This window comes from Pteropus alecto, unplaced genomic scaffold, assembly GCF_000325575.1.
Source record: "Pteropus alecto unplaced genomic scaffold, ASM32557v1 scaffold21, whole genome shotgun sequence".
Taxonomy (NCBI): Eukaryota; Metazoa; Chordata; class Mammalia; order Chiroptera; family Pteropodidae; genus Pteropus; species Pteropus alecto.
In genome coordinates this window covers 9,781,690-9,805,573 of record NW_006436282.1, presented here as the reverse complement: position 1 = coordinate 9,805,573, position 23,884 = coordinate 9,781,690, and the positions used below count along the sequence as shown (strand labels likewise).

The window sequence follows — 23,884 nt, the reverse complement described above, 5'->3', positions numbered from 1 at the left end:
AGAGCCTTGAACTCAGCAGGTTTTCAAGGGTTCTCAGTCAGGACAGATCCCAGATTTAAGGATATAATCCTATATTTTAGAACCAAACAGTTCTAAAGGAAGATTAGTGGGATTTAATTCTATTTAGTCATTTAACTAACCTTTTTTTCTGAAGATATATTGCCAAGAGAATAAGATTTACTTCTGACTAGCAATGCTTTTATGCAAATGGCCTGAGAAAGCACAATAACCCTAAAATAAAAGAATCTCTCAATCTTTTACTAGAAGTACATTTATATGTTACCAGGATAAGCGGGATGTAAAAACCAGAAATATCGTACAGGGAGATTTTTAGTGTAAATCACTATTCCTTATCATTATGTTGTCCTTCATTTAATTTTTAGCTTTAAGTTTATATGAGTTTAAATCCATTACCATGGTTTTTTAAAAATTTTATTGTTTTTCATGGCATTTTTTTCATATTTCATTGAAACTAAAATAAGGGAACAGTAAAACATGCCATTATATTCTATATTATATTTCAAAAAATAACTGATTTTCACAGTGCCTCTGGAAATTTAATATAAAGACTATATAGTCATATGTAAAGTAATACGGCACTGCCTTTTATAAACTGGATTTTAATTTGAGGGTTTTTTTTTTTTTTTTAAATGTTTGGAACTGCTTAATTCTTAGAATAAGGGTGGGTGATCTCCCTGGAGACTTCACTCCCTTAGCAGGCATCAGTGTTAGGGTACAGGATGTCCCTCTAGAAGTTATTCAGAATTTGCTGACATCAGACATCATTCATGAGCACTTGCTTTGTTTAGTGATGGAGCTAATATGAGGAGACAAGTGAAGTAGCTTGCTTTATGGAGGAGAGCAGGAGAGGCATGGTGCTGTGAAAACATCTCTACACACACTAATGGCTCATTCACACAGAAAAAGAGCCACAGCCTTTAGTCTCTCCACAAAACTTAATGAGAACAAACCGATTTAAGAATCCAGAAGCAGCAGTGTTGAGATTCACTGCTAGCTTGTGCTCATAAACTCTCTGCTTACATTTACTCTAATATACATTGTCAGTTGCAGCAATAGATTGCTGTGGGAATTCTTTAAGCTGGTTCTCTATGGGCCTTGTGAAAGAAATGCTTATTATTTCTCGGGTTGTGTGTCCCGAGATGAAGATTGCTTTTCAAGTACACCATGACAAAGTGAGTTGAAGACCCCGAACCACTTTGGTCACAATAAGGAAGGGTGCTGACAATATGCCACACTGTGATTTATGGTCTTTACTTTTTTTTGGATTCATTTGGGAAAGTTCAGAATTTTAGAATGAAAGTACAGTTACAGTCAGCTCTAGCTGGTTGTTTTCAGAAACCATATGGCTTTAAAAGAGATGATCAAATTCATTCTTTAAAAGTCATGTTTAAAGGCAGACATGTGATTCCATTATATATATATGTATGTGTGTGTGTGTGTGTGTGTGTGTGTGTGTGTGTGTGTGTAGTTTCTTTACATGTACCTTAACCCCTCATATTTTTTTTTATTTCAACAGGAAATGAGATATTTCACACTGCTAGATTTTCCAAATAAATCTAGTTAATTCATTTACATACCAATCTTTTTAGTCTTTACATTTTAACCATTTTGGATGGAAATCTTTTTACAAAGTATTTTGCATTTCTTAGCTTTCTTATAGAAATTCTTCAGAGTATAATTCATAATGACCTCAGTAGTCATTTTTACACTGTATTTTAATTTGGCGGCAACATCTGAAACTATTTAGTGGTAGGATTATTGGTGTTATCATATCAGGGTGTTATATATATTACTTTGTAGTGTTTTTTTTTTTTTTTTTCTCTCTCTCTTCCATCACCGGTAACATTTAATTGGTTAGTTCTTACTGTTGTCTGTATATACAGTTGGAATTTGAAGTCAAGCATACCTAGTTGGAAAACCAGATTTTAAACTATATATGAAAACTTGGACAAGTAATATATAGTTTTCTCATCAATAACATGAGGAGAATAATATGAGCCTCGAATGATTGTTATGAATCTTAAATGGAAAAATACCTGTAAGTCCCTGAACAGAGGGCTGTCTACAGAAGGCATACCGTATATATTTTTTTCTTGATAGACCTATAATCACATAATATGTTCCCTAAGGTGCTAAAAGTCTGCTTTAATGTTTACGAACTTATACTGTGAAACACAGAGTCCATATTAACAAATTTTTGCTTTAGTTCTCTCCACTCGCTCCTTTCCTAATTTGCATTTTCTAATTTATGGAGGTCCAATAAAATAGCTATTTATACTTGTGAAAAATCATCTAAATTAAGAATCAATGGACAATAAGCAGACATGCTAAGGAAGAAATCTCAAAACATTCACTTTGGTGGATGAACTTCATATATACCTTGGTTTTTTAAGAGTTTATTCTGGATCCTCAGGCATGTTTCCAAGAGTTGCTAGATAAATGAAGCATCACTGGTAGACATATGATCTACCCACACTCAGAAGGTACATCTCCATAGCTAGCTTATTCTTACCCTGGCCAAATAAGAACTTACTAGATGGTGACATAATTAGCAATTTATAGTGATTTGATTACAGAATGTCCCTGCTGAGTCAATGAAGGTACCCCAGGACATGGCCTCCCACAGTGTTGCAGCATGTTGCTGGACATCAGGCAAAAGGAAAATGCCCTGCCCCCCTTTCTCTCACTTCAATACACACTGTATTCTATGAAATGCTGAAATGCTGCAACCCACATTCAGTCTGTGTTTGTAATGCATCTTCTTCTGTTCCCTCACATATGGCAGTCTGAAACAATTACATAATGAGACATATTATCATGGCATAACTGTCAAAAATGATGAGACTAAGCTATGAATAAATATTACCCACTTATTAGCAGTGCTGCTCCTGTACTCTTGAATCTGTACTTTACCCCTGACTTTCAGATTTTATATTTGCACCCCCTGAGTACCTGTGCAACAAAGTAATGCAGCACTAACACCATTCAGGAAAAGATTTACAAAGTCAAAGGCAAAGTAAACTTTAAAGTACAGTTTCTTACCATTTTTGTGTTATAGTCCTTTTTCTAAGTTTGGCAAAATTTACAGGTGCTCAGAGCCATGTTTTAAAATTCATAAAAAATATATACAGGCTAACAATGGAAACCAATGATATTGAAATATTGTTAAAATTTTGATTTAATAATGTGTGCTTCTTTATTAATAAATTAACTTTAAAGATCTAACAGAGGATCAATAAGAATTAAGATTTAAAAATAATTAGTATAAATAGCATTTTTAAACATTGCAACAACTATAATGTGATAAGGAAATATCTGTGATATGTGTCAGTGGCAAAGTCAGTCCCAGGCATTTCTACTACAACTATGGTTTCTCTCCTAAATTTATATTTGAAAGAAGTGTTTAACTTCAATTACATGTTAGTGAAAATAAAGTTGTATTTTTCAGCATTCAGAGTCACTGACCCTGTGTTGAGAATTTTTCTCTAATATGACCCAATTTGGGTTATTTCATTATGTTTCTTCCTTCTGAAGCACCTCTTCTAGACTTTTAATTTTAAATATGAAAATACCAAATTTGGCAGATTCTCTTGCTTCTCTTACCCCCATGGAGCCATTTGGAAAGACAATTTAACTCTTTCAGAAATGTACTCTTTTCCCCCTAAGCAAAAGTAATGTCCTCCTTGGGATAGACAAATACTTCCAAATACCAGGATGTCAGGATTTCTCAATATTTGGCAGGTGCCTCACAGGTCTAACTCTTACCTGGATCTCCAGGTCTGGATGCAACTTCTGTCATCCTATCTATGACGTTACTTTTCCTCACACTCAAGAAAGGCAACCAGGATGTAATGACTCAGCACGATGTTGAATGATAAGCTGCTATAGTTTCCTTTGTTAATAAAGCTATTTTGAAACATGAGTATTTTATAATTAATAACAAATTGATTCTGAGAAACCTCAGAGTGCAGGATAGTGATGAGACTACCTTTTTGAGAACAACTGTTCTACACAGAAGGACACAGACTGACGAATGAGTGCAGGGACATTGTATCTTTTAGGCCACTGTGATGCTATTTAACAGTTATTGTGGCAGTACTAAAGTGAAAACCTCAGTGGCCTGAAAGAGTTAATGTGTTTCTTAAGCGGAGGTTGGCAGCTTTTCTCTAAAAGTCCAGATAGTTAATGTTTTAGGCCTTGTAGGGCATATGGTCTCTGTCACAACTACAATAGCAATGTGAAAAGCAGACACAGACAAAACCTAAATGAATGAGGGTGGCTATCTTCGAATAAAACCTTATTTATGAACATTGGAATTTGAATTTTATATAATCTTGAGATGTCACAATATATTATTTTTATTTTGTTTTCCACTTTGTAAACATGTGAAAAACAGTTTTAACTCACAAGCCATACTAAAGAGTGGGAAAGATTTGGTCTATAGGCGTAGTTTGCTACTCTTAATGATAATATCAATAGCCAGGTAGCAAACCGATTAAGTACATTTGTCTGATTGGTTTTGACATCCTAAGGGGGTCTGCACTTAAAATAAATTTTAGCTAGAATGTGAGGTGAGAAAGTCTTTGATATTTTTAGGTGATACCACATATAGAACCAGAGTTCAAAGTTACCTAGATAGAAACTATCTTTGTCTGAAATCAATCAGGACCTTGATCTCAAAGACAATATGCAAGAGGCATTACAAACTGTTGTGTAAAAAAAATGTGGAAGTGTTATGGAAGCAAAAAGATGCAGCCCAAATTTAGATTTTCTTTTCTTTTCTTTTTTTTTTTTTTTTTTTGAACACCTAATTAGAAGTTGGTATGGTATTTATTTAACCTTTACCAGAGTTAGTAAATATTCCACTCTTTCTATACAGTTCTTTGTGTTAGCAAGAACATAAAAATTTGAAAGCCTAGGTATTCTAAATCCATAAGAAATATCTTTATTACTGATTATTAATGGTAGAATTGAAATCCAGGGCTTTTTTTTTTCTTTTTTTCTTTTTTTGCTGGGAAAAAACAAAGACAAATGAAAAGAAAAAATATTAGGAGGGTGGTAGACAGTAGCAATATGGTATGGGTGTAGACAATCCGTGTGATTCATGGAAAAGTTAGGCCTCACAAATTAACTCTGTTGTGAGAAAGTGTTTCATATTTTTTTTTTTCTGTAGAATAGTTCCTATCAACCAGATCAGTACAGAAATTAGCATAAAATTTCATCTATTTAAGACTCAGGCAGTGCAAAATATATAATACTAAATATGAACTTCAATCTTGTTGTCATTGTTGTTGTTTTATAAATATCACTAGACACACATCTGAGGTTTTAGTGCTTACCACAGTGTAGTTTTCTGGTTGACGTATATCTAAGAAATGAGTATATTAACACCCAGGCTATAAAGCCAAGCAAATTTTAGTGCCGGCTACAGCTGAAAGAATATGTTTCCATTCCTTGTCCATCTGTTCTTGGCAACATAAATTTAAACTAGAAACACAGAATAAGTTTTATGAGAAATAAGTCTAAATAGGGTTTAGAACAGCAAGGTGAATGCTTTAAGTTATTATGACTTGTTAACATTTGATTTTGTAACTAGAAGGTTGTGCTTACTTGGAGAAATCTCATGTGACAGCTATAGCTTAAAGTTTAAAAAATAATAGTTTTTATCAGCTCACTTAAAAAATACAGTGGCTTGGTCACACTTTCTATTAAAAGACTTTCTAAGGGCTTATATTAAATTTGCCAGTTATCATGAGCCTAACAAACTGTGAGATTTCAAAGTTCTATTTGCCATACACTTGAACTACCCTGAAAATGTTGTATCTACATCTCTGAACTCCATACTAAAATGGATGTATTAGTGGTGAATGAAGATTTTCTGTACAAGATGGAGTCCATACAAAACATATTTGCTTGTTTATCTTCAAGTAGAACCTCAGCTATGACCAACTCTTACCTGATCACTGTTTAATCATTATACCTTCCCACTCTATGTCAAAACCTCCAGCTTTTTATGCTACTAAAACAATATTAAACTACTAATTTAAACTTGAAAATGAGTAAGAATATCAAAATAGAAAAGGACCATATATTTTCCCCTAGAATTTTGCCTCCAAATCAAAGATGTGGGCACTCTGAGTTTGATTAAGTAAGTGAATGTGCTTTGTGTCAGGGCTAGGCTCTATGGGATTCTACTAATGTGAGAGCAACCTTTGCTTTCTGGCTGAGTAAAAATCTTCATGTTGGAAAGGGACTTTGAAGCTCACATAGTTCATCCTCCCTCCCTATGTAAGAAATGTTTCTATAATTGTTTAAAGTTTCTCTTTTTGATATGGCTGATTTATCAAATATAGCGTAGTGGTTATGCATCAGAATGGTTTGGTTCAAATTTTGTCTCTGTTACTTCCTAGATATGTGGATATAAGTAAATTAGTTAACTTCTCTACTTTTTAGCTTCTTGACCTATTAGTAGGAATAATCATATTTGTTTTAATATGGTGTTTAGGTAGAGCAAATGAGGTGATATATAGGAAGTGATTAGTCCAGTGACAAGTACTTAGTAAACACTTAACAAGCAATGCCTATTACTGTTATCCTCATTCTATTAAAACAAACAAACAAACAAACAAACAAACAATGACTGCACGTGGTAATTATCTAGTCTACTCCAAATAGTATCTTGGTAGCATATTGCTTATCAGAGAAACATTTCAAGAAGTTAATATTGTTTCTTGAACTTCTGCACAAAGTTACTCTGGACAAGTCACTCAGTATTTTAGAGACTCAATCTTATCTTTGAAATGAGAAACTTTAATTCTATGATCTCTTAGGTCTTTTGTTCAAGTAATTTAACAAAATTATGTTTGACAGCATATCCTCATACTTTATTTATAGTGCTGAAATATCTATTTGCTGCCAAAAGTCTGATGTGGGATGTATAAATGTTCCATATATACATGTGGAATAACATTAAGTTTGTTGATGTTAAAACTACTGGTATATTTTTTGGCATTATTTGGCTCAGAATCCATTCTTCCCATTTTGTTTTAGAATAAGCTAACAGCAAATCTTTTCCCACAGCACCTCCAGGTTTAGTTAAACTGAGAGTTTCATAAGTAGGCCATCTTTTCATTACTTTCACTATCCAAGACAGAGAAGCTTTCTTTGTGAAGGTAGCTTTCATTTTTCATCTCTATAGTATCTAATGTTATTAAATTGTACACATATGTTTTTTGTAACTTACAATGCTTCTGGTTTTTTTTGTTTTTGGTTTTATGTTCAGATCTGAGTGATCAGCTGCTGGAGGTCGTTGGCTTAGAAGGGGCCATGGAGATGGGGCAAATATACACAGGACTGAAAAGTGCTGGAAGACGGCTGGCTCAATGCTCCTCTGTAGTAGTCAGGTAATTTTTTCTCTATAATTGAGAAAGAGGGTTGACATAGCATAACCACAAACTAATTAAAAGTATGCAGGGCTCTGATAACCACATTTATTTTATTTATGCCTCAAATTATTAATGATTAATACTGATATATTTCAAAATGATGAAAATTAGCATATTTTACAAAGTTTTGGGTTAGCTATTACTTATCAGGTTTGTTGGAATTATATTATCTCTTATTGAAACCATGGATACAATTCTAACATACATATTTCATCCCCTCTAATCTGGTTCACACTCAGTTTACTGAAGCATCGAAGTATATCTACTAGATAAATTACCCAAAGAAAACACTACTGAGGCATTATTAACTTAAATTCTTTCATTGACTAAGTGCACTAGTGTTTCTGTAAAGGTAAATAAAAATTATTATAAATTAAGATTTTATATATCTATTAAATTTGAACCTTATCAGGAAACATTTTTTTACAAAATTTTATCTGTTGAAAAAGAGATGTATTTAAGTCAGCAAACATCTTTTTTTCCAGGGTTACAATGTAGGTTTGTATGAAAACAGGAGCCTCTTTTGGCTGGAAGAATTCTGATTTTGTCATTAAACATAAACCCTACATTTTTTTTAGCATCAGAATTTTTGTTTATATCACCACATTTATCAGGAAGCTCTTAACATTCTGTGACCAAGGAAACTTTCGGAGTATTCATTAATAATCAAGAGTTGAAGTCCCCTTCAGAAGAGATAACTTTAGAGTCCAGCTATTACCATATTTGCATTCCTTGGTCTCATCATCCGATAGCTTACGTAGAGTCTGTTATGTAAAATATTTCAGTGCTACACTTAAAGTGAAATATTTACTTCCAGGACTAGCAAGTCTCTGCCAATGCAGATTGATGGTGAACCATGGATGCAGACCCCATGCACAGTGAGTATAGAATAGTTGAAATGCTATGTCACTTTTATTTTTGCTTTCCAGATGCCATATACTCATAACTAACTGATCACATACTCCTATCACTAAATAATCATAATATCTAAGCTTTGGCCTATCACTATGTACCTTTTTTTTTTTTTCCTTATTTATGTGGCAGAATAATTGCATTCAGAATTTGGGCATTACATGCCCTTGACAATGATTTAGCTTTGGAATCTTTGTGTGTAACTTTTAAATAAAATAGATCAGTTATAAACTCTGGAACTAAAAAAAATTGGTAAAGTTCCTCTTAACCTTTCTTATACTTTTTCAGAATACCTTGTGAGAAAATTGTTCATGGAACCTTCAGACCTATGTCTCCCTGAATTTATTACCCATCTGTTTTTTTTTCATTTGGGGATATGAGGGCTTTCTTCTCTATAGAAATCTTTTTCCCACATAGTTGTTTTCTCTATAATGAAATGTTATTTAAGTCAGATGTTTATACCTCCAAAATTTCTACATTGCTCTTGGCACCAAGAATAGAAACATAATCCATAATATAGCTCATGATCAATAATAGAACAGGGAATAAATAGTCCATGATCAATAATTTAACTGTTTTACATTCTGTTAAGAGATCAAATAAATAAATAGATAAATAAATAAATCATATAAGAAATATGACTTTGTATTATAAGAGTCATGAAAAAATAAGGCAAAACAAAAGGAATTGGGTGGAGTATGGAGGATACTACTTAGATAAGTGAATCTAGGAGACCTCTTTGAAAAAAGTCAGAGACTCAGTGTGTTAATGAAACAGTAAGGAGGATGGTGTAACTGAAGTTTCTAGTGTGAGGGGAAAGTGGTAAGAGGTAAAGTAGAAAAGATGGACAGGGTTCAGATCATTTATTTAAAATGATTCTAAGCATAATAGCAAGCTATTGAAGACTTTAAGTAGCATCTGATTTACATGTTTAAAGTTCACCCTGGCTAGTATGAGAGAATAGATTGCATGGACTAGCAGATGGAAGACAGGTTCTATCAGAGTAGTCTGAGTTTAGACAATGAAGGTGTCAGGGAAGTGGATGGATTTGAGCTACATTCTGGACCTGAAATAGAAGGAATTTGCTAATGAGTTTTCCTGAAGTGGGAGGTAGGAGATGATTTGTTGTTAGGTCTTACTTGTGAATAATGGTGCCATTTAGTACACAGTTAAGATTAGGCAGAAAACTTGTTAGGGAGTGACAGCAGAGGTCTTAATTTAGATTAATACAAACATTGTGCTAAGTGCAGTATTACATGTATTTTTTAAATTGAAGAATATTCGACATGCCACATATGAATATTTATTAAATATTTGCACAAACTCTAAATAATAGTTATCACCATTTTTCAAATAGAGAAAACTGAGGCTTTGGAATGTAAAATAACTTACTCAAGGTCAGATATGTAGCAGATATGGAACTCGAACCTGGAACTCTTTGGTTAAAGCCTATTCTTTTAATCACTAGTTTAAACTAGATTCCAAACATCATAGCTTAGCATATTAGAAGGAAGTTTTAATTGTACCTTTCCTGTAGTTTTACTCTGAAGCTATTGGCTCAGTCTTGTGGACAGCACATACATATGACTTTTGGTTTATACCTGGTAGATTCCTTTTAGCTACTCGACCCCCAGGTTTGTGAAATCAATTAATTCGGTAATAATAACATAAAATAAACTGGACTAAAAATTATTCTAGATTGGCTACTTCTTATGCCTTTTGCTATCACTGTATGTGCTTCCAAATATCCTTTAAAATGTTCCTGTTCCTCTTTTTGCCAGCATATATATACTTACATCTTGCCTGTTATTTTTCACTCTCCTAATAACACCTCTAAATTCACATTTATACTCATAGGAAAGTCAAATGTGCTGTTGTTGTTGCAGGTGGTGGTGGTGGTGTGCTGATGGCAATGGCTATGATGTGGTTGTGGTGATGGTTAATTTTATAGTGGTGAGGATAATAGTAGTCATGATCGTGATGGTGAAATAGTGGTTAATTTGAGGTTATGATGACGATGGTAGTTGTGATGATGGCAGTGGTGATGGCAATGATGGTGGCCATGATAAACTGGTGGAGGTGTTATCAGTGATGATAATGATGGTAGTTGCAGTGCTGGTGATGATGATGGTTGTGATAATAGTACTGGTGGTAGTAGCACTGTTCTTGTTTTTTATAAAAGGTCACTTTTGGTCAGCTTGAGTCACAAGAGAATAAATGAAAGACAGTAAAACCAAATACCTTTCGTTGGTACTCTGTAGTCTTTTGCATTCTTCTCAGAAAGAAGATGAATTTAGTTTCTGTGCCATGTTTTAAATCAAGATGGATTAATGACAATAATAATATCTAACATTTATTAAGCTTTTAGCTTGTGCCATGTACAGTTTGAGACACTTGACCTGTATTGACACATTTAATTCTCACAAAAACTCTACAATTAGCTTCATTTTATGAATAAAGTAACTGAGACAGACAAAGGTTAAATAGTTTGCCTGATTCCACACAGATAATAAGTGGTAGAGTAGAAACTGAAATGTCAGTGGCCTGGCTTCACTGTCTGCACCCTGCATGGCTACTTCCCACTGTGGATCTCATCCTATAAAGACCCCAGGCCATCCCTGTGTCACCACCAGAGTGTGACCTTCGGTAAATCGCTTAATACCTTTCTCCAGCATTTAAAATCTATGTCTATTAAAATCTAATTAGTGTTTTAGAATAATTTTAGCTCATTTCACACAAGGATTTGTAACAATACATTTGCTGTTTCCTTTCAATTAGTAATTGGACATTCATTTTACCTTTTTACCTCTTAATTATCATAATATATACAATTGTTAAATTAATAATACATTTTATGTAACATATTTCATTTTCTCTCTTTATGAATGTTCTTATTCATTTAAAACATTTATTGCTATAAATGTTTTATTGCCAAGAACTGTACTAGACTATCGCTCATTATTGTTTTTCACATTCTGGCATAACTTACTTTTCCTAGAACCACATGGAATTCTGAACTTTAAATTTCACTTCAACTGAGAGAATGTTTAGTATTCATAGCATTGGTATGGTTTAACTAAAAAGTGTTCTTTGCTTCAATCGAATAGGAAATTTGTTTTTCTTACAGAACATAAGAATTGGTAGAATGTTAAAATTCTTTGCCAAATTTAAATATCTATAAGCTGATCTTCAATTTATGCAGGAATCGCCCTAGATATAATTTTAGATCACAGCAGAAGTTCTGTTTTCCTTTAAGTGGGATATATAAAATAGAAAGACAGGTGATAAATGGGTCTTGATTCTTACAACAATTAATACTTACTTTTTTTTTAAAATCAAAGATTTGGAGATGAATGGCAGTGATGTTTTGCACAACGATGTGAATGTACTTAATGCCATTGAACTATATAATTAAAAATAAATAAAATGGTAAATTTTATTACATATGTTTTACCACAATACAAAAAAATTACAAATTTCACCCATCCTAGTTTCAAATATAAGGAAAAACAAAAACCAAAGAGCTTAAAATTTACTCTTCAAATGCATATTTTGTAATTATTTTTATGACCTTTTAATAACCTCATACTAAAGTAGTCAACAGAAATTTGTTAGGTACTCCTGTGTTTACAGTTTTGTAATAGCCACTGTGTTATCAGAGAATACTTTATTTAACTACTAGCCTTCTTAATAAACATATCAAACTAAAGAGACAATTAATTCTAGAAGACTTATATTGAAATAATTCACGAAGAGCCTTTCTTTAGGCCAGACTCCAGAGCCTATTTTTCCCTCTCTATCTACTTCCTTCCAATTCTTCTTCCTGAGCATGTCAAACATACTGACTCTGATGTGAATATGTTCCTATTATGGGGAGAAAAAAAGGAACAACTTTGAAAGGATAGGAGGGGAAACAGTAAGATATGGAAGATCATAGACTAAGTTAGATTTTATTTTGTCTCTGCATATGCAGCTCTCCCACCCCCAGTTATTATAAGCGATAGGTGCCCAGTAGAGTTGTGTCAAGTGAGGAATGACCATACTAAACTTCAAATTCAGTGTAACCAAAATGGACTCATCTTCCTCCCTCCATCTCCTCCCCACCCACCAAATACTGACCTCTTGTTACATTCCCAAACTCCTGCTCCTCCCTTTACAGTACTGAGTTAGTTACCATTACGCACCCAGTGTTTCCCAAGCTAGAAATCTGAGTCATCCTATACTTCTGCATATCCTCAAATTCAGTTACCATGCCAACCTAATGATATGACATATTTCTAAAATCTTTTCTTTTCTTTCCATTCCTACTATCACTGCCCTAGATTTGGCCATTTATTTCTCTGATTCTCAGCAATAATTACATCAATCTTTCCAACCTCCATTTTTTTTTCTATTTAAATCCATTCTTCAGTTTTCAACTACAATGATCACTATAAAATATTAATCTCACCATTACACTCTTGTACTTAAAATCATTTAATTCCTTTCTATCTGTTAAAATATGATTTGGGTCAGGTTTTCTCTTTCACCAGTATCATCTCTTCTCTTTCATCTCTTCATGCACTTCCCTCTTGCCTTTTTCTTTAGCTGAGCAACACAATTCACCTTTTCAGATTTATTTCATGATGCCTCTCCTCCATAAAGCTTTTCCTGAATGCCACCATTTCTTATACTCTTCCAGCCCATGCCTGACTTTAACTAGTCCAAAAGTTCAGCCTTGGTGCCTTATAGCTTTATCCAACTATATTACCTTGAAATTATCAGCTTATTGGGGTCCAACATGGTGATGTAGGAAGACTCTGAACTCACCTCCTTTTTAGACACACAGAATATACACCTACATATAGAGCATTTTTTCCTGAAGAACCACTGAGGGCTGATTGAACAGCTTCTGCAAAACAAGTGAGAGAGGGACCATATAGAGAAGGGTGGGAGAAATGGTAACCAAGGGAACATTACTCTGAAGAGGCAACCTGCAGTAGGGAGGGTATCACTGAAGGGCCTGTGCACAGACTCACCCGCCCTGGGGCACAGTGACAGAACAGCAATTTAAAGGCCACCTAGACTATACACACAAAAAAAATCTGTTTACTAACCACAAGACATCTTCCAAACAAGCAAGAAAGTGCAAAACTTTCCAGGATCAGAAGTGCTAGCTAGCACCATTAAATTTCTCCCTCCACCTACATAGCACAGGTAGGAATTCAGTCCAAGAGCTCTAGCTAGCCTGCAAGGCTACCACAGCAAGCCCCAGAACACCCCACCCCATACCCGCTCCAGACACAGCGAGCCAATCTGCCAGGGTGTCCCTCCAGAGCTACCTATGTCCACTTCAGCTCTGACCGGCTTGCCAAATATCTATATAGAAATATATAGATATCTCTATATAGACAGCACGCATATCTATATAGAGAATGCTCCAACACAAGGCCACTACTTCAAAACTGGAGAGGGAGTTGTTTCATCTAATTCATACAAACAAACACAGAAAGTTAAACAAAACTTGGAGGTAGAAAAATATGTTCCAAATGAAAGAAAAAGAAAAGGAAATCTAATGAAGCAGAGATAAATAATTTGCCTGATAAAAAATTCAAAGTGATGGTCATAAGTAGGCTCATCAAACTTGGAAGAAGACTAGAGAACATAGTGAGAACTTTAACAAAGACATAGAACATATAAAAAATATTTAATCAGAGCTAAAATGTACAATAACTGAAATGGAAAATACATTAGAGGGAATCAGCAACAGATTAGATAATACAGAACCGATTAGTGACCTAGAAGAAAGAATAGTGCAAATCACCCAATCAGAACAGCAAAAAGTAAAAAGAAAGAAAAAAAGAAAGAAACAAAAACAGTTTAAGTGACCTTTGGAACAACATAAAGTGTACTAACATTTATATTATATGGATCCCAGGAGAAGAAAGAGAAAAGAGCAGAAAACTTATTTGAAGAAATAGTGGCTGAAAACTTTTCTGACTTGGGGATTGGAACAGACATCCAGGTTCATGAAGCACAGAGAGCCTTGAACAAGGTGAACCCAAAGAGATCCACACCAAGATATATTACAATTAAAATGGCAAAGATTGAAAATAAAGAGAATCTTGAAGGCATTGAAAGGAAAATACCTAGTCACATACAAGGCTACCTCATAAAGCTATAAGCATATTTCTCAGCAGAAACTTTGCAGGCAAGAAGGGAGTGGTAGGATATATTTAAAGTACTAAAAGGAAAAAAATCTACAACCTGGAATATGCTACCCAGCAAAGTTAATCAGAGTTAAAGGAAAGATAGTTTCCCAGAGAAGCAAAAAGTAGAAGAGTTTATCACCATTAAACCAGATTTAAAAGAAATGTTAAAGAGTCTTCTTTAAGCCAAAAAGAAAAAGCCATAACCATAAATAAGAAAACACATGAAAGAAAAAATATCTCACTAATAAAGGCAAATATATAGTAAAGGCAATGGATTAGCCTCTTGAAAAGCTAGTACGAGGGTTAAAAGACAAAAGTAGCAAAATCAAGTATAACTACAATAAGTAATTAAGGGGTATACAAAACAAAAAGATCTAAAATATGACATCAAAAACATAAGTTGTGGAGGCAGAAGTAAAAATGAAGCACTTTTAGAATGCGTTTGAACTTAAATACCTACCAACTTAAAATAGATTGCTATACGTATACATGTGTACATATGTATATGTATTCATACACACATAGGTCATTATATGTGAACCTCATGGTAATCACAAACCAAAAACGTAGAAAAGATACTCAAGAAATAAAGGGAAATGAACCCAAACATAACACTAAAGGAAAAACAGCAAACCGCAAGAGACCAAGAGAAGAAGGAAACGGAGAACTACAAAAACAACCAAAAGACAATTAATAAAATGGCAGTAAGTACATATCTATCTATAATTACTTTAAATATAAATGGACTAAATGCTTTAATCAAAAGACACAGAGTGGCTGAATGGATAAAAAAAATAAAACCCATCTGTATGCTGCCTACAAGAGACTCACTTAAGATCAAAAGACTCACACAGACTAAAAATGAAGGGATGAAAAAATATATTCCGCGCAAATAGAAAAGAAAAGAAAGCAATCTACAGATTCGACAAAATCTCTTATCAAAATAGCAATGGCATTTTTCATAGAACTAGAACAAATAATCCTAAAATGTATATGGAATCATAAAAGACTCCAAATAGACAAAGCAATCTTAAGAAGATCAAAGTTGGAGGCATCATGCTCCCTGATTTCAAACTATACTACAAAGCTGTAGTAATCAAAATAGTACAGTACTGGCACAAAAATAGGCACATCAATCAATGGAAGAAAATAGTACAGAAATAAACTCACACTTATATCATCAATTAAACTATGACAAAGGAGTCAAAAATATACAGTGGGGAAGTGACAGTCTCTTCAATAAATGGTGCTAGGAAAGCTAGACAGATACATGCAAAAAAAAAAATGAAACTAGACCACTTTATCACACCATATACAAAAATAAGCTCAAAATGTAAGACTTGAAACTGTAAAACTCCTGGAAGAAAACATAGGCAGTAAACTCTGACATTGGTCTTAGCAATATTTTTTGTCTTTGTCTCCTCAGGCAAGGGCAACAAAAGCAAAAGTAAAAAATTTACTACATCAAACTAAAAAGGTTTTACACAGTGAAAGAAACCATCAACAGAATGAGAAAAGATATTTGCAAGTGAAATACCCAATAAGGATTTAATATCCAAAATATATAAAGAGCTCATAACACTCAACATAAAAAAAAGTCCGATTTTAAAATGAGAAGAGGACCTGAATAAACATTTCTCCAAAAAAGACATATAGATAACCAACAGACATATGAATAAGTTTCAACATCACTAATCATCTGGGAAATATAAACAAAAACCGCAATGTATCACCACACACCTGTCAGAATGTCTGTTATCAAAAAGTCAACAAATAGATTTCAAAGATGTGGAAAAAAGGAATCCTTGTGTGCTGTCGGTGGGATTATAAATTGGTGCAGCCACTATGGAAAATGTATAGGGGTTTCTCAAAAAACTAAAACTGGAACTACCATACAACTCAACAATTCTACTTCTGAGTATTTATATGAAGAAAACAAAAACACTAATTTGAAAAATGTATGCACTCCTATGTTCATTGCAGCATTATTTACAAAAGCCAATATATGGATGCAAACTAGATGGTCATTGATAGTTGAATGGATAAATAAGATGTGGTGTGTGTATTTGTGTGTGTGTGTGTGTGTATATATATATATATATATATATGATTACTTTTATTTTTTTCCAGTTTTATTGAGATGTGATTGGCAAATGGAATATTGCTCAGCAACATAATGAAATCTTGCATTTACGACAACATGGTCCATGGACCTAGAGAGTATTATGCTAAGTGAAATAAATCAGAGAAAAATGAATACCATATGATTTCATTTATATGAAGAAACTAAAAACAAAACAAATGAACAAACACAACAAAACAGACTCATAGATATAGAGAACAAATTGAAAAAGGTAAAGAGGAATAAGAGGTACAAACTTCCCATTATAAAATAAATGTCACAAGAGGTAATTTATAGCACAGGGAATATAATAATGATATTATAACAACTTTGTACAGTGACAGGTAGTTACTAGACTTATCATGGTGATTACATCACGAGGTATATAAATGTTCAATTACTATATCATATACCTGAAACTAATATATTTTATGTCAACTGTACATTAATAAAAACAAATTTAAAAGAGAAATTATGAACTTATCTGTCACTTCTTGGTAAACATAAATGTGTTGAGGTCAGGCATCATGACTTTGATTGTCATTGTATCCCCAGAACACAGTACTACACCTCACACATGGTTAGGCTGCTGATACCAAATGCATTTTGAATTTGTGAATTTCTTAAATGTTTTTTGTGGTAGTATAACAATTTTAAGAAGTGCTTTCTACTAATTCTTCTTTTACTGAACATAATGTAGGTTGGCTAGCAATTCATTCACATATTTTTTATATGTAAATACATGTAAAAGTTATTTCGAGTTATCTTTATTCATTACATTCTCAAGCAAGGAATTTGAATGTATCAAGAAGAAATACTTTCTCAACCTTAAAAGATTTAATCTTTACGTTTCCTGATGTGGTAGGATTAAACTTCTTTGAGCCACTTTCTTCTGCATTATCAATTACGTGTTCATTTTACATATTACATAGGCTGCATTCTATTAATACTTTGAAGTATTCATAGTCATATATTAGTTATTATTTCTGATACTCTTATGAAAAGTAATGCCAAAGATGTTGTAATGCAGTATAATTCTGGGTGCTTCATTTTATGTTAAGACAGACAGAATTCCTGAAGCCTTCTTTTATGTAGTAGAGAATTGGAAGTAATGAATAGATCATAAGATAAATGGTGAAATGACTACAGGTAAAGTACAAAGGCTCATCAAAGTTATAGCTGAAGTCAAGACAATTTCTGGAAAGCATTTACATATGTTTTGCCTTTTTTATACCTTCCTTGGTATAATACCTGTCAGGACCCTGAACCTACTTGCCCAATCATAGCTTCCAATACCAAATACCTGCAACATGCTACTCAATCCTGACCTGGTACTGAGCCAGTCCTTGTCAAGCCTGGTTTTCTTGCTGCCTTCGGCTTGATCTCTTGTGTTCCTGGGGCAGACATTTTGTCACGTCAAGCCTAAGAGTACCTGCCTCCTGCTGTACCCATTTCCACTGTGTAGGCCAATCTATAAGACATTATTTTCTGAGTTGATGCCAATTTCATTCCTTGTCACTAGCATCTACTTGACTCAGACACGAGCTAATTGCCTAGCCTCTGCTTGCACCCTCTTTTAGGAAGACTGGATCTTTTCCCCATTGTCCTAAGATACTGCCATTATCTGGAGTTAATCTTCATTTTGACACTTGTTTTAACAAAGAAAATATTTCCAGCACAATTTTAAAATGCAAACTCTTTGAAAAGAGGAATATTGTTCTGGGGCCTATTAAATTTTTATCTATGTATTTGTTGTTGTAAGTATTTAAATAATCATAATTTTGAAATGTTAGTTAATCTTGAATCATTTACTAAATATGAATTAATCTCAGGCCATTAAGATAGAAAATGAAAAAAATTATAAATTTAAACTTTTCCAGTTCCAGGAATTTAGTTATCTAGATGAAGGCCAATTGAATTTTTAAGACATTTGTGTAGCCTGGAGATATTTGGAGGAAACCATGGTAACAATGCCTAATATTTATTGAGTGTTTAGCATGTACCAATTTCTGTTCTGTGTATTCATATCTATTATTCATTTAATCTTCACAACAACCCTAAGAGGTTGGTAAAGTTATTATAATCCTATATCATAAATTAAAAAAAAATAAGTAAATAAAAATTGAAGCCACGTAAGTCAAGCAACTTGCCCAAAGCCACACATTAAGAGGTAGAGCAGGTGGTTGAATGCCTTTTTTCTTAATTATGATGCTTTGCTACCTCACTCAGTTGCTCCTCAGGGCCTTAATGTATCTCTAATATTATCAATCAATTACAACTCTATTATTTATAACAGAATTTAATTATTTTTCAGCTTATTTATATATTTTCTCTTTAATACATTATTTTTTTGCATGCCAGGTTAGCCTCAGCCATCCATCACATTACTGCCAGAATTACTACTGAACAACATATCTATGACGATCCAATTCCTCACCTCAAAATTCAATGCCTCCTCGTTTCACACAGAATAAAGCTTGGAATTCCTGTCATGGCATAAAATTATTTTCCCAAGGCTCACATCAGCCTGTGCCCAAAATTCTCATCCCCTATTTTGAGGTTTAGAAATAGACTCATTCCTCTGGCCTCCAAACAGGATAACCAACAAACATGTAGTTTCTTCCAGCAATTCTCTAGAACCCACGGATTGCATTTCTTTCATCTAATCTTACATTAGTTTGTTATTTTGATATGCTTATTTTTCCCCTTTTACTCAAATTGCCTGCATTAATTATCATATTCTGTTGGGATATATGTATTTTTATAAGTTACTTCAAAATCTTTCTGGAAGGCGATGGGATATAAATATATATACACTAAAAATAAAATAAAATCCCTCCAATGCCAAGCTTAGCAGCAATTTCCTCGTGAAGCCTTTTTAATTCTCCATCTGTCTGAAATATTTGCCTGATCCTTTGTACTCCTGTGACTCTCTGTTGATATCTTCTTTATGGCATCTCAATGCATAGCCCTGTATTTTGGCTATGCATGTTTGCGCCGGCTCTTCTGACTTAATTGTAAGCATTTTAAGATCACTCCTTAATTCCTCTTCATAACTTGCATGGTGTCTTTTACATAATGTGGTTTCTGATGAGAAATCCACAGTCATTTGAATTGTTGCTCCACAATGTGTAGTGCATCATTTTTCTCAGGCTTTCAAGATTTTTTTCTTTGTCTTTAATTTTCATTCGTTTGATTTTGATGAGTCTGGGCATGGATTCCTTTGAACTTATTCTATTTTAGTTTCTCTGAGCTTCATGAATTGGTTGTCTTGTCTTTTGCCAAATTATGAAGTTTTCAGTCACTATTTCTTCAAATATTTATTTAAGACCACACTCTTTTTTCTCCTTTCCTTCTGTAACTCCAGTGACATATTTTAGATACGTTGTGTATTATGTCGTCAATCTCTGAGTCTGCTAATTTTTTCCTTCTGTTCTTTCTGTTGTTCGTATTGTATAATACCTTCATCCATATTCAACTTCACTGACTTTTTCTTCTCCTATCTCTATTCTGTTCTTGAACACATCCAGTCATTTTAATCTTTTATTTTGGTCATTGTACTTTTCATTTGTAACATTTCCAATTGGTTTCATTTTTAAAATTTCCTCTTTTTTTTTTAGCCAATAGTCTCTTTTTTTTTTTTTTTTTTTTTTAATTTAAAGAAGGTGTACCATTATTTCTTGGAGCATGATTATAGTAGCTTCAGTAAAGTCCTTGTCTGATTATTTTAACACTTTTATCATCTCAGGGATTGTATCATTGGCTATCTTTCTCCTTAAGAGTTTTTGAGATTTTCCTGGATCATCATATGTGAGAAATTTTGGTTTGCATCCTGAACATTTTAAATATCATGTTAACTCTGGGTATTATTTAATTCTCATAGAGAATGTTAACGTGTTGTTCTTGTTGTTGTCGCCATTGTTGCTGCTATTTTTAGCAGAAAATTGACCCAGTTAGGTTCAGATCAGAAATTCTGATCTGCTTCCTGTGAGTTGCAGTTCCAATGTCAGTTCAATTTTCAAAGTCTTTGCAATGTTATTCAGATTTATCCTACATATACAAGACCCATAGACATGACTGGAACCTGGGTGGTGTGCTACCCCCTAATACAGTTTTCTAATTTGTCAGTATGCTTTTCAAGGTCAAATCTATGCATACACAGCTCAGGGGCATACTGAGGAGATCATAATCAACTTTAAGGAATAACTTAATTTTGTTCCCCTCTACTCCAGTATCTCCCTAAACTGTTAATTTGTTGTTGGTGGTTGTTCTTGTTTTCTCTCTCTCTCTCTCTCTCTCTCTTTTTTTTTTTTGCTTCCAGGGCTCCTATATTGCTCTTCTGCTAGAAATAAGGCCTTAGTTTCCCTGTTCTGCTATGTACTTTCTAATAGCATCTGCCCCCAGGGCTGTCTAGTAAGGAGACACAGAGAGAAAATGAATCAAGTATTCATCCATGCTTTTGGGACCATAGTTTCACTAGTCAGAGAGAAGGGCTTTCCTTCATTGCAGTTATAGGTGCCTGACACTGCTATGGAATTGCCAGGGGACTAGGACGGAAGAGATTGGGGTGATAAATAGGACAAGATATTTTTCTCACTCTCTCATAGACCTGCGGGGCCCTAATTTTCTATCTCTTGAAACAAAAAGACAGGGCTTTTCTTAGTGTTCTAAAACTGTACTTGGTATACAATTCCAGGTTTTGGGGTGCTTTTAAGTTCAGTCTAAGAAATACAAGAGGGAAAATAAAAAATAGGAAACTCATCACTGGTTCACTGGCACTTCATGCTCTAGTTTCCTTCCCTAATCTGTCTGCTATCATTTGCTTTTCAGTATCCTCGGATAGCTGTTTATTGTATTCTGTGCAGCATTTATACTTGCCTCCAGGAGGAAAAACAGTGTGGAATATGCTTACTTCTTTTTAACTAGAACTGAAAACACATCACTTTCCTTAGATTTTATTGTATATGGCTGCTTGAAGTCTGTCTGTATTGCCCCCATTAGGTTGGCATATTATTAACCAGAAGTGCTTATCTGCCAACTTTGAGATTTCACAGTACAGTCTTCATTTTCATATCTCTTACAAATATACTAAATAAGTCTAAGAAATGCCCTAAACCTTGAATCATAAATCTTATCCTTTTTGAAAAAACTTCATTAATTTTTATTTTATTCATGTGTCCTACATTTAAGTACTTGATAGAGCATTTAACTTTTTGTTTGAGTGAAAATAATTGACCAAAAAGCATAGCTTTTCTACTAATCTACAAGGATAAAGTTAAGTTTTAGGTATTTCTCTACACCAGTAATGATATGGATGACCCCCATGAGTCTATGTTTTTCAGATTACCTTGTCTATAGGCAAACATATTTTAAGACTTTGCAAATAAGTTATGTGATTCTATGGGCAGCTTTTAGACTGTGCAGATGGGGTTAGGTGAATGTCCAAGGTCATGAAGTAAAGAGTTATAAGACTAAGACTGTTCCTAACTTGTTTTTCTACTCCCAAACATGTTTTTCCACTCCCCAACATGTTTTTCCATTCCCCATTGCTTCATTAAGCTTGTTTGCCTAAGGATAAAAGGTTCAGAAGAAGAAGTACAGTGAATCTGAAGTATAGTATTGAGTAAAGGAGCACAGTGTAAAACAAGGCAACCAGGCCAATGAGACTCCATGGCACTTTAACTAGCAACTCTAACCACAGCAAACCCAGCATACGACACTTAGAGTTGGGAAGCAAAATAAGCCGAGATTGTTTTAATGTTCCTTTCAACACACTTGTAAAGTTGAATACCATGAAAACCCTTTCTACTTGGAAATATCATTTAAATTACCATTTCATCTAATATTACATTAGAAAATATAATGTTATTGGATGGATTGCTTTTTTCCCATAGTTTGTGTGCTTATATATCTCTTGATTGCTAAGGATACAGTAAATATTTGTAAAGGCAAATTGTGGATAGAATTGTGTTTTCTGACAACTAGTTACTGAAGCCTAAGTATAAACAGTACATAGAAAATTTTATGGGAAGAACAGGATGATTTTAAGAAATAGGAAAATAGCTGGAGTGTGCTTATCTTTATGGTAGGTGGGTCTTCTATGCCTACTACTAAATTAACAGATCCCACAGACCAAGGAACTGAACACAGATTAGAAAGGATACAACCTTACCACTGTTTTATTGTAGAAGGTGAACCATTTTATTAAAACTTCTGTATATCAGGTTTTTATTTGAAATCCATTCTAGGTTTTAATATTTTAAAAGTTATTTTGAGCAAACTGGCTTCTACAACTGAAATAGTCAACTTTTCTAGCACTTGTACAGAAATTTAATATGGTCTGAGGTTAAAAATATCTTTCATTCCTTGAAAGCAATGTTTTATGGGATTTTCATAAGGAGGGAGGGAAAAACTGCTTAAGGAAATTACTATGCAAAATAAGTATATCCCAATAGGTAGAAAACAGGAATGAAAGCCAGAAACTAAGGTCTTGTATTTATGTCAGTGACCTCTGGACTGCAGAGAATAAGTAAATCTTCTTGAAACTTTTCCTTTATTCTTAAAACTAGCCACCTAGAAGTCTAAGTGTTGAAGGGTTGTTGAAAATTACTATATTCCACATTATAACAATACTGAGAATGTATTAGTTATTTTATGGTGTATATTTATTTATAAGTGTATATTTTTAAGTATTATATTTATTAACACACTTGAATTTTTCTCTTTTTTTCATTGTTTAGATTAACTTCCCTGTTATCCAGAATCATACAGGGGAAGAAAATTAAACTCATCTTATTTTATTATGGTAGGACAAAAATTGACATCTTCTTGAAATTTAGCCAAAGTGTTACAAAAAAGGTAGCAGTGACTTTTATTGTTTTACCATGATCATTTACAGATAAGCTCAGTTTAGAAAAGGACATTATTTTACCATACCATTTAACATCTTTGTTAATTATCTAAAAAGAAAATTATATTAAAACTCATCCAGAATAGAATAGTGCTGTGAAAGTTATCTACAGGTTTACCACACCTTTGAATCTCCCAAGACATTTTAATTAAATCAATTAACTTTAAATAGTATGAAATCATATTGAATGCACCAGGTTGATTTCCTGGAAAGTAGTCTTGTTTTGAAAATTTGATAAGAATATTATTTTCTCATTAAAAGTTACACAGCTGTTGTAACTTGA

At 33.5% G+C, this 23,884-nt stretch overlaps 1 protein-coding gene across 7 annotated transcripts in view; it reads left to right on the top strand.

Moving 5' to 3' along the window:
• The window catches only part of DGKB (diacylglycerol kinase beta), a 586,550-nt gene that overhangs the window by 548,632 nt on the left and 14,034 nt on the right, over positions 1–23,884 (top strand). For all 7 annotated transcript variants that reach the window (XM_006911958.1, XM_006911956.1, XM_025046894.1 and 4 more), the window contains 2 exons: positions 7,304–7,424; positions 8,284–8,344. In XM_006911958.1, the coding sequence (XP_006912020.1) occupies positions 7,304–7,424; positions 8,284–8,344 (182 nt within the window). The remainder of the gene's footprint in view (positions 1–7,303; positions 7,425–8,283; positions 8,345–23,884) is intronic.